Source organism: Heloderma suspectum, chromosome 7 (assembly GCF_057233095.1).
Source record: "Heloderma suspectum isolate Gila_16-S chromosome 7, 16-S_ref, whole genome shotgun sequence".
Taxonomy (NCBI): Eukaryota; Metazoa; Chordata; class Lepidosauria; order Squamata; family Helodermatidae; genus Heloderma; species Heloderma suspectum.
In genome coordinates this window covers 119276092-119296024 of record NC_139464.1, presented here as the reverse complement: position 1 = coordinate 119296024, position 19933 = coordinate 119276092, and the positions used below count along the sequence as shown (strand labels likewise).

General features: G+C 43.3%; 1 protein-coding gene across 1 annotated transcript in view; it reads left to right on the top strand.

Moving 5' to 3' along the window:
* Positions 1-19933, top strand: part of EFCAB6 (EF-hand calcium binding domain 6) — a 167896-nt gene that overhangs the window by 44552 nt on the left and 103411 nt on the right. The window contains exons 12-14 of the mRNA XM_084811856.1: positions 9015-9185; positions 18220-18291; positions 18427-18587. Coding sequence (XP_084667982.1) covers positions 9015-9185; positions 18220-18291; positions 18427-18587 — 404 coding nt within the window. The remainder of the gene's footprint in view (positions 1-9014; positions 9186-18219; positions 18292-18426; positions 18588-19933) is intronic.

The window sequence follows — 19933 nt, the reverse complement described above, 5'->3', positions numbered from 1 at the left end:
TGCCCTGCTTATTTAACTTATATGCAGAGTACATCATGAGAAATGCCGGGTTGGATGAATCACAGGTCGGAATTAAGAGTGCCGGGAGAATTATCAACAACCTCAGATACACAGACGATACCACCCTAATGGCAGAAAGCGAAGAGGATCTAAAGAGCCTCTTGTTGAGGGTGAAAGCGGAGAGTGCAAAAGCTGGTTTGAAACTCAACATTAAAAAAATGAAGATCATGGCATCTGGCCCCATCACTTCCTGGCATATAGAAGGGGAAGAAATGGAAGCAGTGACAGATGTTATTTTCTTGGGCTCCAAGATCACCGCAGATGGTGATTGTAGCCATGCAATTAAAAGACGCTTGCTCCTTGGGAGGAAAGCTATGGCAAACCTAGACAGCATAGTAAAAAGCAGAGACGTCACCTTGCCGACAAAGGTCCATATAATCAAACTATGGTTTTCCCAGTAGTAATGTATGGCTGTGAGAGCTGGACTATAAGGAAGGCTGAGCGCCGAAGAATTGATGCTTTCGAATTGTGGTGCTGGAGAAGACTCTTACGAGTCCCCTGGACTGCAAGGAGGTCAAATCAGTCCATCCTAAAGGAAGTCCACCCTGAGTGCTCATTGGAAGGACAGATACTGAAGCTGAAGCTCAAATATTTTGGCCACCTAATGCGAAGAGAAAACTCCCTGGAAAAGGCCCTGATGCTGGGAAAGATTGAAGGCAAAAGGAGAAGGGGACGGCAGAGGATGAGATGGCTAGATAGCATCACCGATGCAATGAATATGAACTTGAGCACGCTCCGGGAGAGAGAAGAGGACAGGAAGGCCTGGTGTGCTATGGTCCATGGGGTCACAAAGACTCGGACACTACTTAACGACTGAACAACAACAATCCTTGCAAACCCTCCACAGCCTGCTAAATTCCTCTGAAGTACTATCTCTCTGAAAGGAGCCACTTAGCTTAGGGAATTCTCTCTACCCCCTACCCCCCCACACATTTCCAATCATCATTCTTTTCTCCCCTCCCTTCCCTTCCCTTCCCTTCCCTTCGCTTCCCCTCCCCTCCTCTTTCTTTATTTCTTTTTTTCTTTCTTTCTCCTAATTATTCCACCCAGAGCATACCTTGGGGAATTCTTAAAGAGAATTCTCTTTGGAGGGCAAGAGAAGTTCTGAACGGTATTTGACTTTATACAAACAGACAAGAAGACTGGTTTTTCTCCTTCTCTTCACTCAAGCCTTTGAGAAGAGTGTGTTCACATAGTTGCAGAGAAACAAATCTGGGGCTGTGCTGTTTGCCAGTTGCCATTATCCAGCAATAGAAAGGGCTGTAGCTCCGTGGCAGAGCACATGCCTGGCCTGCAGAAGGTACCCGGTTCAATCCCCGGCATCTCCAGGCAGGGCTACGAAAGAATCCTGCCTGAAACTTTGGTGTGCTGCTGCTGCCAGTCAGTGTCAACAATTCTAGATGGACTAGGGACTGACTCAGTATAAGGCGGCTTTCTGTGTTCCTATGAACAGAAAGCTTTAATTTTTTAAAAAGGAGTCTGGTTTGTTTTTTAAGTGGAGGGGATATAAATATTGCTAATTTATGCAATCCTAGGTATGCCTACTGAGAAGTCCCATTATGTTTAATGAGGCTTATCCTCAGGAAAGTGTGCATAGGATTCCAGCACAAGTTACTTTTGCAGGGAGGTTTGCACCTTGATGTTCTGCATGTTTACTTAGAAATAAGTCCTGAGTTGTGAGCATGGTACTGCAAGCTTAATTCAGTGCCTACCCAATTCCGTCTAATGAATTGACTACCCTTTCAGCTCAGTCCTATGCATGCTTTGTCATTTGTGGGTTTGGGGTTGTTTTTTTGCTCAGTGGTGAAAGAAAAACATTCTGCACATGCTCAGAGGCACTCTATATTTAAGAATATAAGAAGAGCCATGCTGCGTCAGGCCAAAGTCCATCTAGTCCAGCATTCTTTTCACACAGTGGCCAACCAGATACCCATAGGAAACCCACAAGCAGGACATGAGTGCAATAGCACCTTCCCACCCATGTTCCCCTGCTGCTAACATTGGTGAAATGTAAATACATTGTAGTAATTCTAAATTAGAATGCATGTATATCCTTCAGAAACTTTGCAGGTTTCTTGCCCTGGGGGACACCTCTAATGATGTGTGCATTTTCATACAAATTTACCCAAAAACTATTGGGGAAGGGGTGAATGCTGCACCTATCCTTCTGAAACTTTGCTGGTCTCTTACTTAGGGACAACTGTAGGCTGTCTGTAATTTTCAGAACAATGGTCCACAAGGAACATAGGGAGATAAGTATGTCGTCCTTTGGAGACCTCAAAATGTCAAGGCCACCCTTGCACAAAACCCCTTGTGGCTATCATTCTGAAATTTGGCAGGCATCATTTCCTCTGATGGGGCAATGAATCCTGAAATTTTTATCCACTTCTTCCAAGGAATAGCAATGTTATTGGCAGTTCCCTTTAAAAGAAAATCAAAATACGAACCCTGCACCCTTTTTTTCCCTGAAATTGGGCAGGTGTAATCCCCTTCTAGGGCGCTACTATGCCTGACATTATCATCCAGTTCTGACCAAGATAAAAAAGTTACATTTTTTTTCCTAATTTCCGTGGTAGTCAACAGGAAGCATAAAGACCCATTTTTCCAAACAGTGACTCAGGTTTGGTGCTGAGCTGAAGTGGTCCGACTACAAATTGAGCAGAAACAGGATGTTTTCCAAAATGCTGATTGGGGTCTGAGTTGAAGTGGGGTCAAGGGTCAGTGCACACTTCTTATGTATGTATGTATGTAATCTATACACATACAAACAAGCACACTATATGCACACACCACACACACACACACACATATTAGATGTGCGCTTATGCAAATTTGTGTTATGGGCCTGTGCCCAGGATCTTTTAAGAACCTAGCAATGCCCCTGACTGTGACTCCTTCACATTCACCATGTGATCCCTGATCGGCTAGGATCATCCATGTGACTAATCCAGGAAGCCGTGTCCTCACTCTGAATTGGGCTATACACAGAAAGAAATAGGGTTCAAGCCTGCCTTCAGTACGCACAGGTAAGAACCATGGAGTTCAGTGGGACATGTGTATTAAGTAACTAGAAGTAGGATTTCGGCCTTAATTTTTACTACATATTCAGTGGTATGGTATGGGTATGGTGTGGTATGGTATAGTATAGTATTTGATAATGCAAGCTATGCCAATTCTGGTCAATGCAATCTAAAAGGAGTAAGTGGCCTTGGTCTATAAGAGGGGATATCACAAAAATAGTGACTTCTCTTTTTGAGGAAGAATAGTGGGGGATAACTCACCCGGTTGTTAGAGATTTCTATAACCAGAGGCAGGTTTTAGATGGTGTGGTTATGTGATCCAATAAAAGGTCATTAGCCAGGTGGAATAGCTGCTGCCTACCTATCCCAGAGGTGCTAGAACAGATCCCAAAGGAAGATCGGCAAACAACCTATTGCAACTGACTTTGCAATAGGAACTTATCGTTCCTAATCCTATTACAACTTATTTCATATTTTGTCTGTATGAGGTTTTTAAAAAATGAGATTGGGCATAGTCTCTTGTCACCCATCTTCTCATCTCAAGCCCATTATCCAAAGTCTGTCAGTTGTCACTGGATAACAGAGGTGTAGCAACAGTAAGAACCAGACGTGGAACAACCGATTGGTTCAAAATTGGGAAAGGAGTACGACAAGGCTGCATATTGTCGTCCTGCTTATTTAACTTATATGCAGAGTACATCATGAGAAACGCCGGGTTGGGTGAATCACAGGTCGGAATTAAGAGTGCCGGGAGAATTATCAACAACCTCAGATATGCAGACGATACCACCCTAATGGCAGAAAGCGAAGAGGATCCAAAGAGCCTCTTGTTGAGGGTGAAAGGGGAGAGTGCAAAAGCTGGTTTGAAACTCAGCATTAAAAAAACGAAGATCATGGCATCTGGCCTCATCACTTCCTGGCATACAGAAGGGGAAGAAATGGCAGCAGTGACAGATGTTATTTTCTTGGGCTCCAAGATCACCGCAGACGGTGACTGTAGCCATGCAATTAAAAGACCCTTGGTCCTTGGGAGGAAAGCTATGGCAAACCTAGACAGCACAGTAAGAAGCAGAGACATCACCTTGCCGACAAAGGTCCGTATAATCAAAGCTATGGTTTTCCGAGTAGTAATGTATGGCTGTGAGAGCTGGACTATAAGGTAGGCTGGGCACTGAAGAATTGATGCTTTCGAACTGTGGTGCTGGAGAAGACTCTTACGAGTCCCCTGGACTGCAAGGAGGTCAAATCAGTCCATCCTAAAGGAAATCAACCCTGAGTGCTCATTGGAAGGACAGACACTGAAGCTGGCCACCTAATGCGAAGAGAAAACTCCCTGGAAAAGACCCTGATGCTGGGAAAGATTGAAGGCAAAAGGAGAAGGGGACGGCAGAGGATGAGATGGCTAGATAGCATCACCGATGCAATGAATATGAACTTGAGCACGCTCCGGGAGAGAGCGGAGGACAGGAAGGCCTGGCGTGTTATGGTCCATGGGGTCACGAAGAGTCGGACATGGCTTAATGACTGAACAACAACAACACAGGTGTATGGTAGGACAAGACATTTAGACAACTGCTGGCTGAATGGTTATAGGCTGGGGGGTATGTGTGTGGGTGAGTGAGTGATGTGCTGAACTATCATTCACAAAAACAACTTATTCTGGATATAACTTTATGATATGTGAACTGTGAACCTGACAGTGCTATTTCCCCTCCCTATGGTGGGCAAATAGAGCTTTTTATTATTATTTCAATTTGCTGCAAACAATTCTTTAAATTGCATGGTTCATATCTTTGGATTAGCCGAGCAAATAATAAACTGGGGGGAAAATTAAAGCTTTCATAGCCTGGATGGCACCGGCAAAATGAGCTGTGGGCATATCCTCCGAATTCCTACTGGCATGTTTATTATGGATTTTTATATAAATGCTAAATTGTAATTCTTGTCTTATACACTTACATAACAATTGCTGTCTCTTTCTTACCAGCGCTGGCGGCATAAATGGTGCAGTAAATCCCTCACAAAAGAGAGAATTCTCCTAACCGTTTACAAAGTAGGGCTCTCACTTTCACACACCACAGTGGGTGATGGTAGCACAGAGCAGATTAAGTCCCTCATTCAAGCAAGAGATTAAGTCCCACTGAAATTGCAGAGTGCTAAAGGCTTTAATGAAGAAAATTATTTGGAGACAAGAGATATTTGAGATTTTAAAAAAGCTGTAGCTACGGGAAATTTAAGGCTGGCTTGTGCTTCCTGATGGCCTCCCTGTGAGTGGCCTAAGGAGGTTGTGGGGCTGTTGTCAAGTTTGTGGTTGGACAACATTTATGCAGAAGCACTGTGTAAATTGGCACTTCCACACGGAGGCAGTCTGCACTACAAATTGCAGCAGCTATATAGACAACGCCAACGTGAAGGCATCAATTCACATAAATTGTGACTGTATGAGTGCTGCCTGTCTACAAGCCCAGTGACTCCACCTGCTCCCAAGACACTGTCACTGATGTGGGGTGGGGGGTGGGTCAGGTTGCCTCTGGCCATGGTGAGCCAGTCCCTAGTTCATGTGAGTCAGATCAATGGTGAATTTTATGAGGTTATTTTACATTTCTCCAGAAGTGATCTAGGCCGAACATTTAATTGTTTCAAAGCAAGGAGAGAAGGTCCTTGTTCGTTTTTGCCTAACAGCTCAGCTGAAGCTGGCTTCCTGTTGAGTTAATCCAGCCTTCCTCAACCTGGTGCCCTCTGGATGTGGTGTCCTCCAGATGTTAGCCATGCTGGGTGGGGATGAGTGGTACTCTAACACATCTGGAAGGTACCAGGTTGGGGAAGGCTGGGCTAAGCTAATGAGTATGTTAACTCTACAGTGGCTGGAACAAAGGTAGAAACTCAGTCATATATTATAGAAAGTCAGTCAATGAATGAATCTTTTGATACATGAAGAACCTGGGGGAAATTGAGGTAGTCTGGTTCTGGGGAATTGCTAGCCAGAGTAACAAGTGTGTGAGAGAAGTACTAAAGAAATCTGCATCGTCTGGGCAAGGTAGCTCCATCCCTTGGGAACTAACAGATCTCTTGCTGAGTGCAGCTGATTTCTGGATAGGGCTTATTTCTCCTGACACCACCATGTCAGGTCAAAGCAGAAGCAGCAGAAACTGTGGTTGCAGGTACATCAGGAAGTTGGGGCAAGACCCTTTTAATCAATGCCATCCCCTTATCTGTTTGCCTTTGCTGCAATCTCTATTACTTGGATAGAGACGCTTCGACTCCCTTGTGGACTAAAACACCAGCAGCTGACTTGTAGGGGGAAGGCAATATTTTCCCCATGACTACCCCAGGCTGGGAGTTGCTCCCCAAGGGACAATATCAAAGGAGATAGTCCCTTTTATCATTTTGAGAGTGGAAGAAGACTAAGGACCATGAGCTGCTCAGCCAGTATAGGCCCACCGTGAGAGGGTGGGTCCTGGCCTAATGAGCATATGCATATTTGGCCTCTGTGTCTCAATAGGAGCCTGCGATATAACGGGGCTGGACGTGCAGTGCGAGAATGGCTCAGGCCTAAGAACCACCATGTGAGAGCTGGTGGTTTATTTGAGTGCTCTTGTGTGGCAGGCAAGACTAACTGTGGGTGGTTAGGTCTCCGTTCTTAGATTTTTGTGATGTGGCTCATGACACTTAGATTTTTGTGTGAGTAGGCCTGGCTCCCAGCTCTCCTGAAAATGGGGCAAATAATCCCAGATTGAATCCTTAGCTATCGCTACTACCCAGTGGTAATCTAAAGGGTAACATCTCTTATTGCAATTTGAAGTCTGATTATTGCTTTTACTCTGTGATCCTTGCTGCCTGAATCAAACAACTTATTTGATAACTTAGAGAGCAATCCTATAGTCTCTGGACAAAGGTTGGAGGATGGGGAGGTAAAGATCGCCTCTGCCGCTCCTCCTGCCCTGCTGGCCTCAGCTCGGCAGGGCATAGGAATCTTGGAAACCTCTGAGTTTGGGAGCTTCTGAGTAGCGAGGGGGCAGTCCATAGGACTGTGCCCTTAATAAAGTCAAAACCAAACAAAATCTCTGCTATGATTATGCTAAAACAAGCCTCTCTAATTCTGTGTGTTACAATAAGGCCGTCTCGTCTACTATTAAGTTGTTTACTATTTTCCCTTTTCTTCTCCAGATGATTTAATGCAATGACATAATTCTCCATGGAAAAATGTTAAGGAGCAGTAATAGTTTTGCAAAATCATTATCTCTTAGTAAGAATAAAAGTATCTTAAACTGAACTTTGAAGAAAATTGCTTGCTGTAGTATTGCAGCCATGCAGACTCTCTGTAGAAAAGCGAAAGCAATCAAGAAGAGGTTTGTCGCATACTAGCATTGTCCCAGGCATGAGAATGGGCAATGACAGTGGTGAGAACCACTTTGGAGCCATAACTGGACAGAGAGCTCTGCTTCCTCCCTGACTCCTACATAGCAGCAGCAGCAGCAGCAGCACCATTTCCTCCACCCGTTCTTGTTTCCTTCCCACTACAACATCAGTGTTGGAGCATACTTGTCTCCAAGTCTCTTTGTCTCTTTTCCAAGGCCACATCATAACATTTCTCATCTCCCACCCCTGGCGCCGGGCATAGAATGTAGGTGAACCGGCAACAGCAGCCCATTTCTGCTTTCACGTGGAAGAAGAGAGGAAATATATCCATGGTTAGGTTGCTGCACAGCCTGGCAGGCTCTTGCCTCAAGCCCTGCCCTGTTGTTTTGACAATGCAGGCAGCCCACTTCTGTCCCGAGACAAGTGTAGATGGAGAAAAACAAAGAACAGAGGACGTTGTGACAAGGGGAATCATGTCTAAGCTAGCGCCTGGATACATATAGTTCATAATGCCATCCCAGTATATTATGTTCAGTACACCTACAGCCATAGCTTCCATGAGAAGGAGGGAGGCTGCATATCTGAACCATCCCAAAGAAAGTTGCCTTTGTTACATATCCTTTTCTCCACTGAGAGAATTATACCACTTCATATCTCCAAACTCTCAATGGTGCTTACTTTTCAGGAAAAGGGGATGCTGGATTGAGCCCTTGCATTGAAAACAAATGCTGGGCCTGATAGCTGTGGCACAAAATATGACCTGGCTATTAGTTAATTTTAACAAGCAATGTAATATTTACTGCACATTCGTTTAATTTAGAGCATTTTCATATAGCACTTTTTTCAACGGTAAGCCAATCAAATAAACATTTATATAGTGTACATGGCATTTATTTATTATAGTTGTTCATCATTCTCTTATGTCAATGGTCTTTTTGTGATGGTTCACCCTTCAAAGATATTTCCTTTTACATTTACATTTTAGATTATATTCTAGAATGTCCTTTATATTCCCCTAGAAAGTTCCCAGAAACAGTCCCACATGTTTGTATCCAATGTTAGTCTGACTTAAGCCCCGTTCATTTCAGTAGGACTACTCAAAGTAGGACCAACACTTGATACAACCCACAGTTTGAGAAAGTATAAGTGGCGAGGATACCAAGAGAGCTTCAGCTATTGGGAGGTATAGAAATATAATAAATACATAAATAAATCAATAAAATAAGGGCAAGAAATAGACTGTGTGATTTTTTTAAATTCAACCCAACAATATATACTGCAGATGGTTATAGCTAGCAAAAAGTAAAATAGTAATTCATTCATTTCTGAATTATTATTTAGAGATTTATAACCAGCTTTTCAATCATTATTCCTAAATTCCTAAAGTGAGGAAAATCATAGAATAGTACACAATTCAAACAATCATAAAACAATAACTAAAAACAATAACTACTCAACATGGTATAGGATAATTAAAAACCTTCAGCCAGAAGATAGTTAGGGAGGCTAATGTCACAATACAAAGTAATAGTGGAAGGGCGCTAAATGCTGTGTTATACCCGCTTGCATTTTTAGAATCAAGATGGAAAGATTACAAGTGATGAGCTCCGTCGTATTTTAGATTGCATCATGTTCCGAATAAGTGACGATGACTTCCAAGAATTAATCAAGATAATAGATCCAGAACACACTGGGCATCTCAGCTACAATAAATTTTTAAACCTGTTTGAAGACAAGGATTCAATAGTAAGTGTTCCTCCGCACCTATATACCTAGAACAAAGTATAGGGCAATATAGTCTTGTGCTTTGAATATAGCGGAATGATTAAATAGAAATATAGCTTTAAAGGAAGTAAAAGTTCATGATGCTCATTCCTGAAGTTCTTTAGGCTTTTTAAGCAGGTAATAACATACTCCTAGTATATAACACTTTAAGACTGAGTCAGTTTAGTCAGCTTAAGCCTGAACTAAATAAACTCATAAAAAATACTGCATGCTGAGTTTTCATCTTGTGCCTTGTTAGTGGGCTAAGGAACAATGGAATGTCTTTTCCCTGGGCCAGCTCCAGAGAACAGCAAAGGCGGACATTTCTCAGGGCCCTAAGTCTGGCAAAGGATCCTGTCTGTGTACAACAGCACCATCATTTTTGCTTTGCACAGACCACTCAAAAGAGATCAGATGCAGCACAAGAGAATCCTAACTATGTACGCCCCACCGCTTTCAGGTTAAGGGGACCTCTGAGGATGTCTGGCCTCAGCACTCCCTAGTTCCTGAAGCCAGGACTGCCTTTTCCCTCTAAAATATCTGCCCCTTCTGAACAGCATCTCCAGCACTGAACACTGTCTCCAACATACTGCACTTTTTACTCCAAGTTCTGCAGTAGCTCCCTGTATCATCGTGATGGTTTTGACTTCCAAAGCTCTGTATGTCTTTTAGATCTAAAGTTTAGACTGAGGCTATAGATTTTTCTGTGTCCTGTTGAGATCTCTGTGGTTGGATGAGAGTACCGCCTTCATAATGCCCTTTATGTTTTAAGTCCAACTGATAGCCTTGTAGAGAGGGCTTCTCATCGGTTGCCCTAGCACTTGGAAACTGTCTTCCTTCAGAGGTGTGCCCTGGCCAGAGCCATTTTAGCAAGCTCATTTTAGTCTATTTAGAATTTAGTGGCTCGAGGTGATTTTAGCTGCACTTCTGTAGTGTGTTAGAGCCACGTCATGTGACCGTGGAACATTATGAAGTGGCCCCGATTTGGGTGAAGAACCGCTTTCTTAATGATCTACCTGTGTGAGCAGTCTCTAGTGTATGAAAAGTAAGTAAGAAGCCACAGTGGAAACCATGAGCAGGGTACCCTTGGGAAGTATGGGAATCCTTGCTTACAGAAGCTTCCGCTATGTCTTCATGAGTATTGATCTCCATGTTACGCCATTCATATATGAGTAGACCTGACATGTGAGCTGTTGGTCATGCTAATCAGGGTTGCTTTATGTCATATAAATATGCTTTTAATGTAGGAGGTCTGGCTGCAGGGGACTGCTTCCAAAGTTAGACTGTTACCAGCTCAGTAAGAGAATTGACTGGACTGTTACAGATACTATGGCTTCTGTTTTGCCCAGAAGTGAGGTCTTTCTCTCTTCTGCGTATATGTTTTCCAGAATGCTACGATACTGTTCCTTATCATTCCAGAGTGATAGCTGTGTTGGTCCGTTGCAGCAAAAGTATTGAAGATTTTTGTGCCATCTTGGTGGCAGCCAGATTTATTGTGCTTTATGCTTTCATGAACTGGAGCCCACTTTATCAGAGGCCCAGTGCAGAGAGCCGTCCATCTCAGGAGCGGAGCGCAGCTGGAAGGGGGCCGCCTTTCACCCATAGCGCACCGCATGTTCATGGGGAACCTGGTGCTAAATCATTCACAGACGACCTGATTCTGGGTCAGGGTTTCGTACATAAGGAGAACAGCTCCCTTGCTGTGATCTATTGAAAGTGAGCCCTTGACACTTTATCGGATGCAAGAAGTGGTAGCCTTCATTGGTAACTGCCACAATATTCTCTCCTTTTTTAAAACAAACAAAAATCATGGGGACACAGGCTATCCACGTGGCAGGATGCAAGAGCAAGTCTAGGGCTTGTGTGTATGCGCGCACACACACACACACACACACACTGTCACCACTCCTATAATCTATACAGAGAACCAAGGCCTATTTCCAGCATTGCTAATGGGTTCTACACGTGTAGACCTCCATTTTCGCTACACAGAGAACCAAGGCCTATTTCCAGCATTGCTAATGGGTTCTATATGTGTAGACCTCATTTTTCACTATAGGTTATGGGGTGGTGCCCTAATTTGAATTAGGACCATGGCAATAGAGGAAGTGGGTTAACCCTTTCCCACCATGCCATATTCCTTGTGCTGCACCTCCTGCCCTCACAAGCTCCTGTTTACCATGCAGGAGCAAACACACAGGCATTGTGCAGGTACTTGCATGTTTTGCCAGTGGGGGAGAGTCTGCGTGATTTCAATCAGGAAAATTATACGGGGATTAGGGAACAATGAATGCCCTGTGTGGCATCGGTAGCCCCATGGCTACTGAAAAAGATCTTTAAACCTTATGGAGATCCTATTCACAGATCTCCTATATCAGGAGTCCCCAATCTTTCGGGGCCTGTGGGCACATTTGGGAATTTGAGACTGTGCTGTGGCCACCACCACAAAATCGCCGCTTTGGTGGCTACCTGTCGCATCTCTGGATCTTGGGCTGTGTCTTCTTCATCAAAAATGTTTGTTTCATCCCTATTGGACACCACAACATATTTAAAAATGTATTTAAAAATGTATGTATTATGTATTTAAAAATGGAAAAAAAACTAAATTAAAAAATGGGGTCCCACAGACACCACGTTGGGGACCCATTAGCGAGCGCCCTTGGAGGTGCCCGTGGATGCCATACCACCTACAGGTGCCACACTGGGGACCCCTTTCCTACAGCATATCTAGTTTGGCCTTAAGCAATATATGGATCTTGTTATTAAGTACAGTTTCTAAAATATACAGTTGGATTGAATAAAGAGGATGCATGAGGGGGAAGATAATTCTTTTCAACTGGTAAAAGCTCAATGGCCTCATTGAACCCTTTGGCTTCAGAACTACTCAACTGAAGGCTCATTGTGCCTCTTTTCTCTGTAATATTGTTCTCAAAAAACAAAAGCTGTCCCAGCGCCAAACAAATAACTGGACTTGTGCGTGTATTCAAGAGTTTTTCAACCAGTAAGTCCCCAGTTCTGTTATTGTGAATTACACTTATGTTCCCCAGTGTATTTTCTACAATTCCATATGGGTTTCCCCCCCCCCCCCATATATAACTTTTTACAGGGATAGTCAATGGCACAAATTACATTAACACCATTAAGTCTTGTGAAATACCCGAGGAAATGTTTTTTGCCGTCTACTTGATTGTAACACACACACACACACACACCCCGCCCAGTGTTTTTCTTAAGTATTTGCAACACACGCAATTTCCACAGGGGAAATCTCTCTGCCGGACTGCTTTCCCTGGCAGGATTGCAATTCATGTGATTTTAAATACTCATTGCAATGAACCAAGCAGTAGTTAATGTTCTTAGTTCTTGTGTAAGTAATTAATGGTTTCTCCTCTCAAGCAAGAATATCCTCCAGTAAATGCTAAAATTGATTAATACTTTTCTTCCAAGTGATGCTTGGAATCTGCAGATCACTCTGTTGTTGTAGATTTTCTGTTGACCTTAAATAACCATCTCAAATCAGTTGCAGGGCTCTAGTATTGGCCAACTCTGTAATGTTTACTGCATAGCCTCTGTCAGCTAGATTGTCTTGTACTCTAGAGCAGTATTATTAAACCTTTCCAGTAGTATTCAGCTTGGGACTCAGCTTCAACCTCAAGCTGAAACAGAGGACCCAGTTTAAACTTTTGTTTACTGTACACAGTACATCTTCTTTCTCTCTCTCTTTTTCACCTTCTCTCCCCCCCGCTTCCCTAAAAAGAAGCCTAAACAAACTAAAAAAAATGATACTGTTGTCATTGATGTGACCCATGATCCACCAACTTAAGATCAATGCTTTAGAACAGGGTTGAGGAACCTCCAGGTGTTGTCAGACCACAGTTCCCATCGGCCCTAGTCAGCATAGTCAGTGGTGGGGAATGATGGGAGTTGCAGTATAACATCTGGAGGGCCACATTTTCCCCATCCCTGCTATAGAACAGTGGCTCTCAAACTTACCTTTTGCAAACCACTTGAAAATTGCTGGGGGGTTCGCCAGATCACTTAGTAAGCTTTTTTTGTTTTACAGACGAAAGCACATATACATAACTCATAGTTTAATGAACATAGTCTGACTGTCTTGTGTTCCACCTGAGGGAGGTTTCCAGGCTCAACAACAGTCTTGATGATATTGGGATGATGGAAAATAAGTCCGGTTTTAAAATCAGATTAATTTTAAATATCTGACAGATGTCCTCCGAAGTTGTTTCATTTTAATAGGACCCCTTCCAAATTGGATATGGGGCAATGGGCATATGTGGCATCTAAACTTTTAATGGGGTTTCATTGTGTCATTTATCTATACTGCTAAACACACACACACACCTTGGTTTTGACACTTTTCATGACCATGGGTTGGATCAGACTGTTAGCTGAACTTGGATCCCATTGAAATCAATAGGACTAGTTAGTCATAACTTAAGTCTCATTTGATTTCATTGGAAACTAAGTGAACTAACTTAGTCTGGATCCAAATGCATGGACATGCTTTTGAAGTGGGCAGAGTATTATATTTTTTACACACAGAGACATTTTGCCTGGAACTGTGATATGCTGTTGGTAAGATCTTACGGTATAGCATTTAACCACAACTTTTCATTCAGTATGTTATCGATATTTTTACTACTGCACTACTGCAAGATAAACAGCCCCTCAACCAAAGGTTTTATAGCTTCATCAGAATCTTTCATGATATTTCATGTTTATTAGATTACTTTCAGGGTCTCAATGTATCAGTCAAATAAACATTGATTTACCCTTTAGCATAGGCAAATATAACCAGCAGGATTTTTTTTAAGGGTATCAAGAGGGCCTAGTGACATGAAAAGGAGTACCCAGAACACAAAATGTAAGGTTCCTGTTGAGCAGTAAATGGTATGAATAGCTCTGGAAGTCAGACACTTTACAAGTCTGTCATATTCCACCACCCTTTGCTTTGGTAAAACCCATCAAGTGTAAGGACATACATGCTTAAACAGGACATGCAGCTGCATAAGGAGCTGCAACCAATTGGGACTCTGTGGCACATGTCCCCGGATTTTTCCTTTATGGAAAATATGGCTCCTATTATCCCCATTTCCCATGTATGTAGTGCAAATGTGAAGAAGAGTCAAAGGCATGTGGTGCTTGAGGCCCTCTCGGCAAGAACTGGGCTCTCTCTGTCACTCTCCATCTCCGGTAAAATAATAGGAGAAGGGCTTCATTCTTGCTAAGAACGGCATTAAAGTCTGAGATCTCTCGGTCTTGGTAAGTGATGATGATAGTGTGGCATTTATCTATTATTTATTTATTTAAAATATTTATTGGCCACCTTTCAGAGCAGAAGCCTTCCCAAGCCAGCTTACTACAATAAAATACATAAAAACAAAAGATTAAAAATGATAAAAATGTAAAAACAATAAAAGCCAACAAAAAACAATTAAAACCAGCAATAAAACCAACAATGATGTTAACAGCAGCAACAGTAGCGGTCATATCAGTAGAAGGCCAAGGTAAAATAATATGTTTTCAAGGCCTTCTTAAAAGACTGCAACGAGGGAGCACGGTGGACCTCCGATAGCAGCTTGTTCCAAAGGTGTGGGGCCACCGCAGAGAAGGCCCTCTCATGTGTGTTCACCCACCTGACTGCTCTCACAGGTGGGCAAATGAGAAGGGCCTGTCTTTCTGATCTTAAAGTGCGGGCAGGCTGATATGGGTGTAGATGGTCCTTCAAGTAACTTGGTCCCAAACCGTTTAAGGCTTTAAAGGTCAAAACCAGCACTTTGAATTGGGCTCAGAAACGCACTGGTAACCAGTGCAGCTGGCGCAGTATAGGTCTTATATGATCGAATAGGCTCGCCCCCACCAATACTCAGGTGGCCGCATTCTACACAAGCTGGAATTTCTGAACCATCTTCAAAGGCAGCCCCATGTATAGCGCTTTACAGTAGCCCAGCCTGGACGTGACTAGTGCGTGGATAACTGAGCAAGGTCCGTCCTCTCCAGATAGGGCCGCAGTTGGCGTACCAGCCTAAGCAGGTAAAAAGCACTCCTGGACCCCCCAGCCGCCTGGGCTTCCCCAGTTAGCTCAGAGTCCAGGAGGACTCACTTGGCCTTTCAGAGGGAGTGCATCCCCATCTAAGACCAGTTGTAAACCTCCATCCGAAGTATCCTATCAGGCATCCTATCAGGTGGGGCCTAAATCTTGCCCCGTTTTGGACAAGTCCAGCCCAGTGTCTAAAATGAGTCCAGTTTTCACCAGATCCAGAGATCCTACAAAAACAAACAAACCCTGGATATTTCTTGGATTTGTCAGCAACTGCTCCCCACTCCACTGTTTCATGTATTATTTCAATTCTGTCTCATACATTCATCACATCCCCATGATCTATTCTTTTTCCTGGTATATAAATGCTCTGTCCACAGATGAGGTCAATCACACCCTATCTTGCAAACAGTGGAAAAACTCCATAAATTTCTGTGTCATTGTCCCACAGCACCATATTACAAGTAGTCTTCAACCATGATGAGGTGTGAATTAACATGTGGTGTTAGGTAACATGATGCAGGGGGCCCTTCTTTAATTTAGTGAAAAGATATGTTTTTATTCTTAGGGCATTTGGAGTCAATTCTACCCCATTGGAATGATGGGGCAACTGAAAAAAACAGGACTCTGCCAAATGCTTTTAAAAATTATTAGCTACTCATTGTGTCTACAGATGTTTAGCCAAGAACTTGTTCTGTCCATTTCATGTGAAAAAGGAGTGCAGAGGGTGAAAAACGAGTATGTTGTCTATTTGTATAATAGACAAATTACTCACTTAACTTAACTCAGCACAAATGGTATCAGGGCTAAGTAAAGCCCCACATGTTTATAGTCCTCCTTCAGAAATCTGTTTTTTTTAAATTCCCAGTTATCATCTGTCTTGTGACCCAGAAAAATGTGTTTTTTTCTCATCATAGCTCTTATCATTTTGCACAAAACATACTAATCTGGCTTTTGGCCCCAACTGCAAGACTCTTCCCACGGTTCTTTGTACCATCAATCTTACAATTGATGAAAAATTAGTGCCATTCAATCGAAGTTGCCCAATAAGGCCATATATGCCATTCAAACCTGCAAAGTATGGCATAGAATTCTGGCTGTGTTGCAGTTCGAAAACCTCTTATGTTTATGACGCTGACATATATAAGGGTGCCCCAGCACTTCTAAGCTAGGCAGTGGCTAATTAACCAACACCACATTTACATTGATCCAGATGAACTATAACAGTTGATAACATTTTCACCACTATACCACTAGCTAGGGAATTAGCCAAGAAAAAAGCTGACTTAGGTTGGCACATTCAAACAAACCAGAAATTTCCCCAGTGTTCTTTGCCCCTTATTCCAGATGTGAGAACAGCATTTTTGATTTTCAAAAAGATTTGACACTTGTTAGCTGTGTTCCAAGGAAATGACAGTGATTCTCTGTTCCTCAATGCAGAAAGAAGTAGCAATCTCGAACAATACAAGTCTGAGATCATTCATTATTATAATAATACTTAAAGGTAGGATAGACACCTGTGACCAGATGGTCTCCACATACACTTAAAATTGCATTTATTAATTTATTATTTATTAATTAACCATATTTATATGCTGTTCCATAACAGAAAATTCTCTGAGCTGCTTACAAAACAAACAGTGGCCAATGGTGTTTTCTTCAAATACACTGAGCGTTCCCTGTTTAAATACCTATATTATTTGGAAGCTAAACAACTCGCAGTGGCGTTAACATCTCAAAGGACATCTCTTCCTAATAGACTTGGGTCTACAGTTGATCAAACCCTGGGCTGAGTCTAGGGACTTAGTTAGCTTGCCCAGGATGTCAAGAGGAGCAGCCTCGGAAATGACAGAGCCTGCCACTGCTAATACCAAGAGAAGGGGTAGCTGTTATCTCTGCAGTCAACACAGTGACAGAAAATCACAGCAGTTACGTGCTTCATGTTATCTGTCGTCCTCATGCAGTTGTGAAATGTGTTTGGTCATAGGCCACTCAGGTAGATTGTGCTATGGTTGAAAGGTCTGTGATATTGCTTGTTGTTACTGGTTACTCACAACTCGCGATTATTGCATTATTATACTTGGTCAGCTGTTATAATTAAGGGCGCAACCCAATGGCCGCTAGTCAGCGGCTAGACAGCCATAGGATAGGTTGGTTCCCGGGAACTGACCTTGAAGCCTGCGCTCTGAGGTTGGTTCCTGGAGAACCGACCCCCACCTCCTCCCGCACCACCTCATAGGCAGTGCGGACCGGCCCTGTGCTCCACACTTGTCAGGGGAGTGGGGGAAACGGGGCATTCCCAGGGGTGGGGCAGGGAGGGGAAGTCGGAAATGCTGGTATGATACTTCCAGTGTGTTGTCCGACCACCACTTCCTGTGCTCCGAGGTCCCGCGACTAACAGCTGAAATTGGCTGTTTCGCTGCAAAAGTAGGGTGGGGGGAGTGAGGAGGAGATCTGTTCCTCACCACTCTTCCCACCCTGCACTCCTCCCACCCCGGGGTCAGAGGCAACCACCGATCCACATAGGATTGCTCCCTAAGTTATATGTATGTTAATGGTACAGTATGTTGTCTGATATTTTTTAAAACTGTGGTGTCAGACCTCACATACTATTTGTGGAGGCTTTTGTACATTATATTGTGGGTATTATTGATGACTTACATGCAACCATATTGTTTTACTGGAAGAGGGGAAGGGCTCAATAAAGGTTTTTTTAAAACTTGCACATGATGTCATACTTAATAACTTCCACAAGGTATTTTATTTGTATGGCTTTCTTGGGTTATATTTGACCATGATACTGGATTGGTATGGTCATTTTTTCTATCTGGGTTTAAAAAGTTGTCAATTTTGAGTCATTTTGTAAAACTCAAAAATCTGTCACCTTTGATCTTGTACAGTTCTAAGGAAATAGTACAGTGGGAGAGTTTTAATACAAGTATTGTTTTACTCAATCAGCCAGATGCCAAATGGATTAATGGTTCAAAGAAGGCTAAAAAGCCAACTTCTGTCCTTGAAGCTTGGAATATTGTAAGTAACAGAAACTTCATTTTTTTAAAATTAAAGCAAGATTTTCTACTTTTTTGAATTTATAATTTTGCTATATAATGCACTACAACTCTTTGTAAATGTTTGAATTTCCTTGTCAAAACGGTTGCACATTAGGCAGAAGATGTCCTAACTGAGCAAATCAAAGGATACTGGAATGAATTTAACAAAGCTTTGCAGGCATATGATCCTCGAAATAATGGTATTATTAGCAGAAATAATTTCCGAAAAGTTCTTCAGGTCTATTGTCCTTCATTAACTGACGACCATTTTATCGCGTAAGTAACTAGTGTAGCAGATATCAATCCCTTCAAATGTGTTTGCTTTTCTTTTTGCATTTATTCTCAGCTTTCTTTGTCCAAAACTTCACCATAAGCAGTTGCATTCCTTGGCTATTGATTATCATATACAACAAAGAGTCAACTTTATTATGGCCTAAGCTTTCATGGTCTAGAGTTCACTTCGTCATAATCCATGAAAACTTATGTCATAAGAAATTTTTTAGTCTTTAAGGAGCCCTATGACTCCTTTCTGTTTTTCTTGCTTTTGAGTAACATGGCTACCCCTCTGGAAATTGTCATAGCAAAGGGCTGGATGTGCCTGATCTCATCTGATCTCGGAAGCTAAGCAGAGTCAGCCCTGGCTAGTACTTGGATGGGAGACCGCCTGGGAATCAGGCTTCCTGCATTGAGCAGGGGTTGGATCTGATGGTCTTGTAGGCCCCTTCCAACCCTGAGATTCTATGATGTCGAGCAAAGGGCTGGATGTGCCCAATCTCGTCTGATCTCAGAAGCTAAGCAGGGTCAGTCCTGGTTAGTACTTGGATGGGAGCCCGCTTGGGAATCAGGCTTCCTGCATGGAGCAGGGGTTGGATCTGATGGTCTTGTAGGCCCCTTCCAACCCTGTGATTCTATGATGTCGAGCAAAGGGCTGGATGTGCCCAATCTCGTCTGATCTCAGAAGCTAAGCAGGGTCAGCCCTGGTCAGTACTTGGATGGGAGCCCGCTTGGGAATCAGGCTTCCTGCATGGAGCAGGGGTTGGATCTGATGGTCTTGTAGGCCCCTTCCAACCCTGTGATTCTATGATGTCGAGCAAAGGGCTGGATGTGCCCAATCTCGTCTGATCTCGGAAGCTAAGCAGGGTCAGCCCTGGTCAGTACTTGGATGGGAGCCCGCTTGGGAATCAGGCTTCCTGCATGGAGCAGGGGTTGGATCTGATGGTCTTGTAGGCCCCTTCCAACCCTGTGATTCTATGATGTCGAGCAAAGGGCTGGATGTGCCCAATCTCGTCTGATCTCAGAAGCTAAGCAGGGTCAGCCCTGGTCAGTACTTGGATGGGAGCCCGCTTGGGAATCAGGCTTCCTGCATGGAGCAGGGGTTGGATCTGATGGTCTTGTAGGCCCCTTCCAACCCTGTGATTCTATGATGTCGAGCAAAGGGCTGGATGTGCCCAATCTCGTCTGATCTCGGAAGCTAAGCAGGGTCAGCCCTGGTCAGTACTTGGATGGGAGCCCGCTTGGGAATCAGGCTTCCTGCATGGAGCAGGGGTTGGATCTGATGGTCTTGTAGGCCCCTTCCAACCCTGTGATTCTATGATGTCGAGCAAAGGGCTGGATGTGCCCAA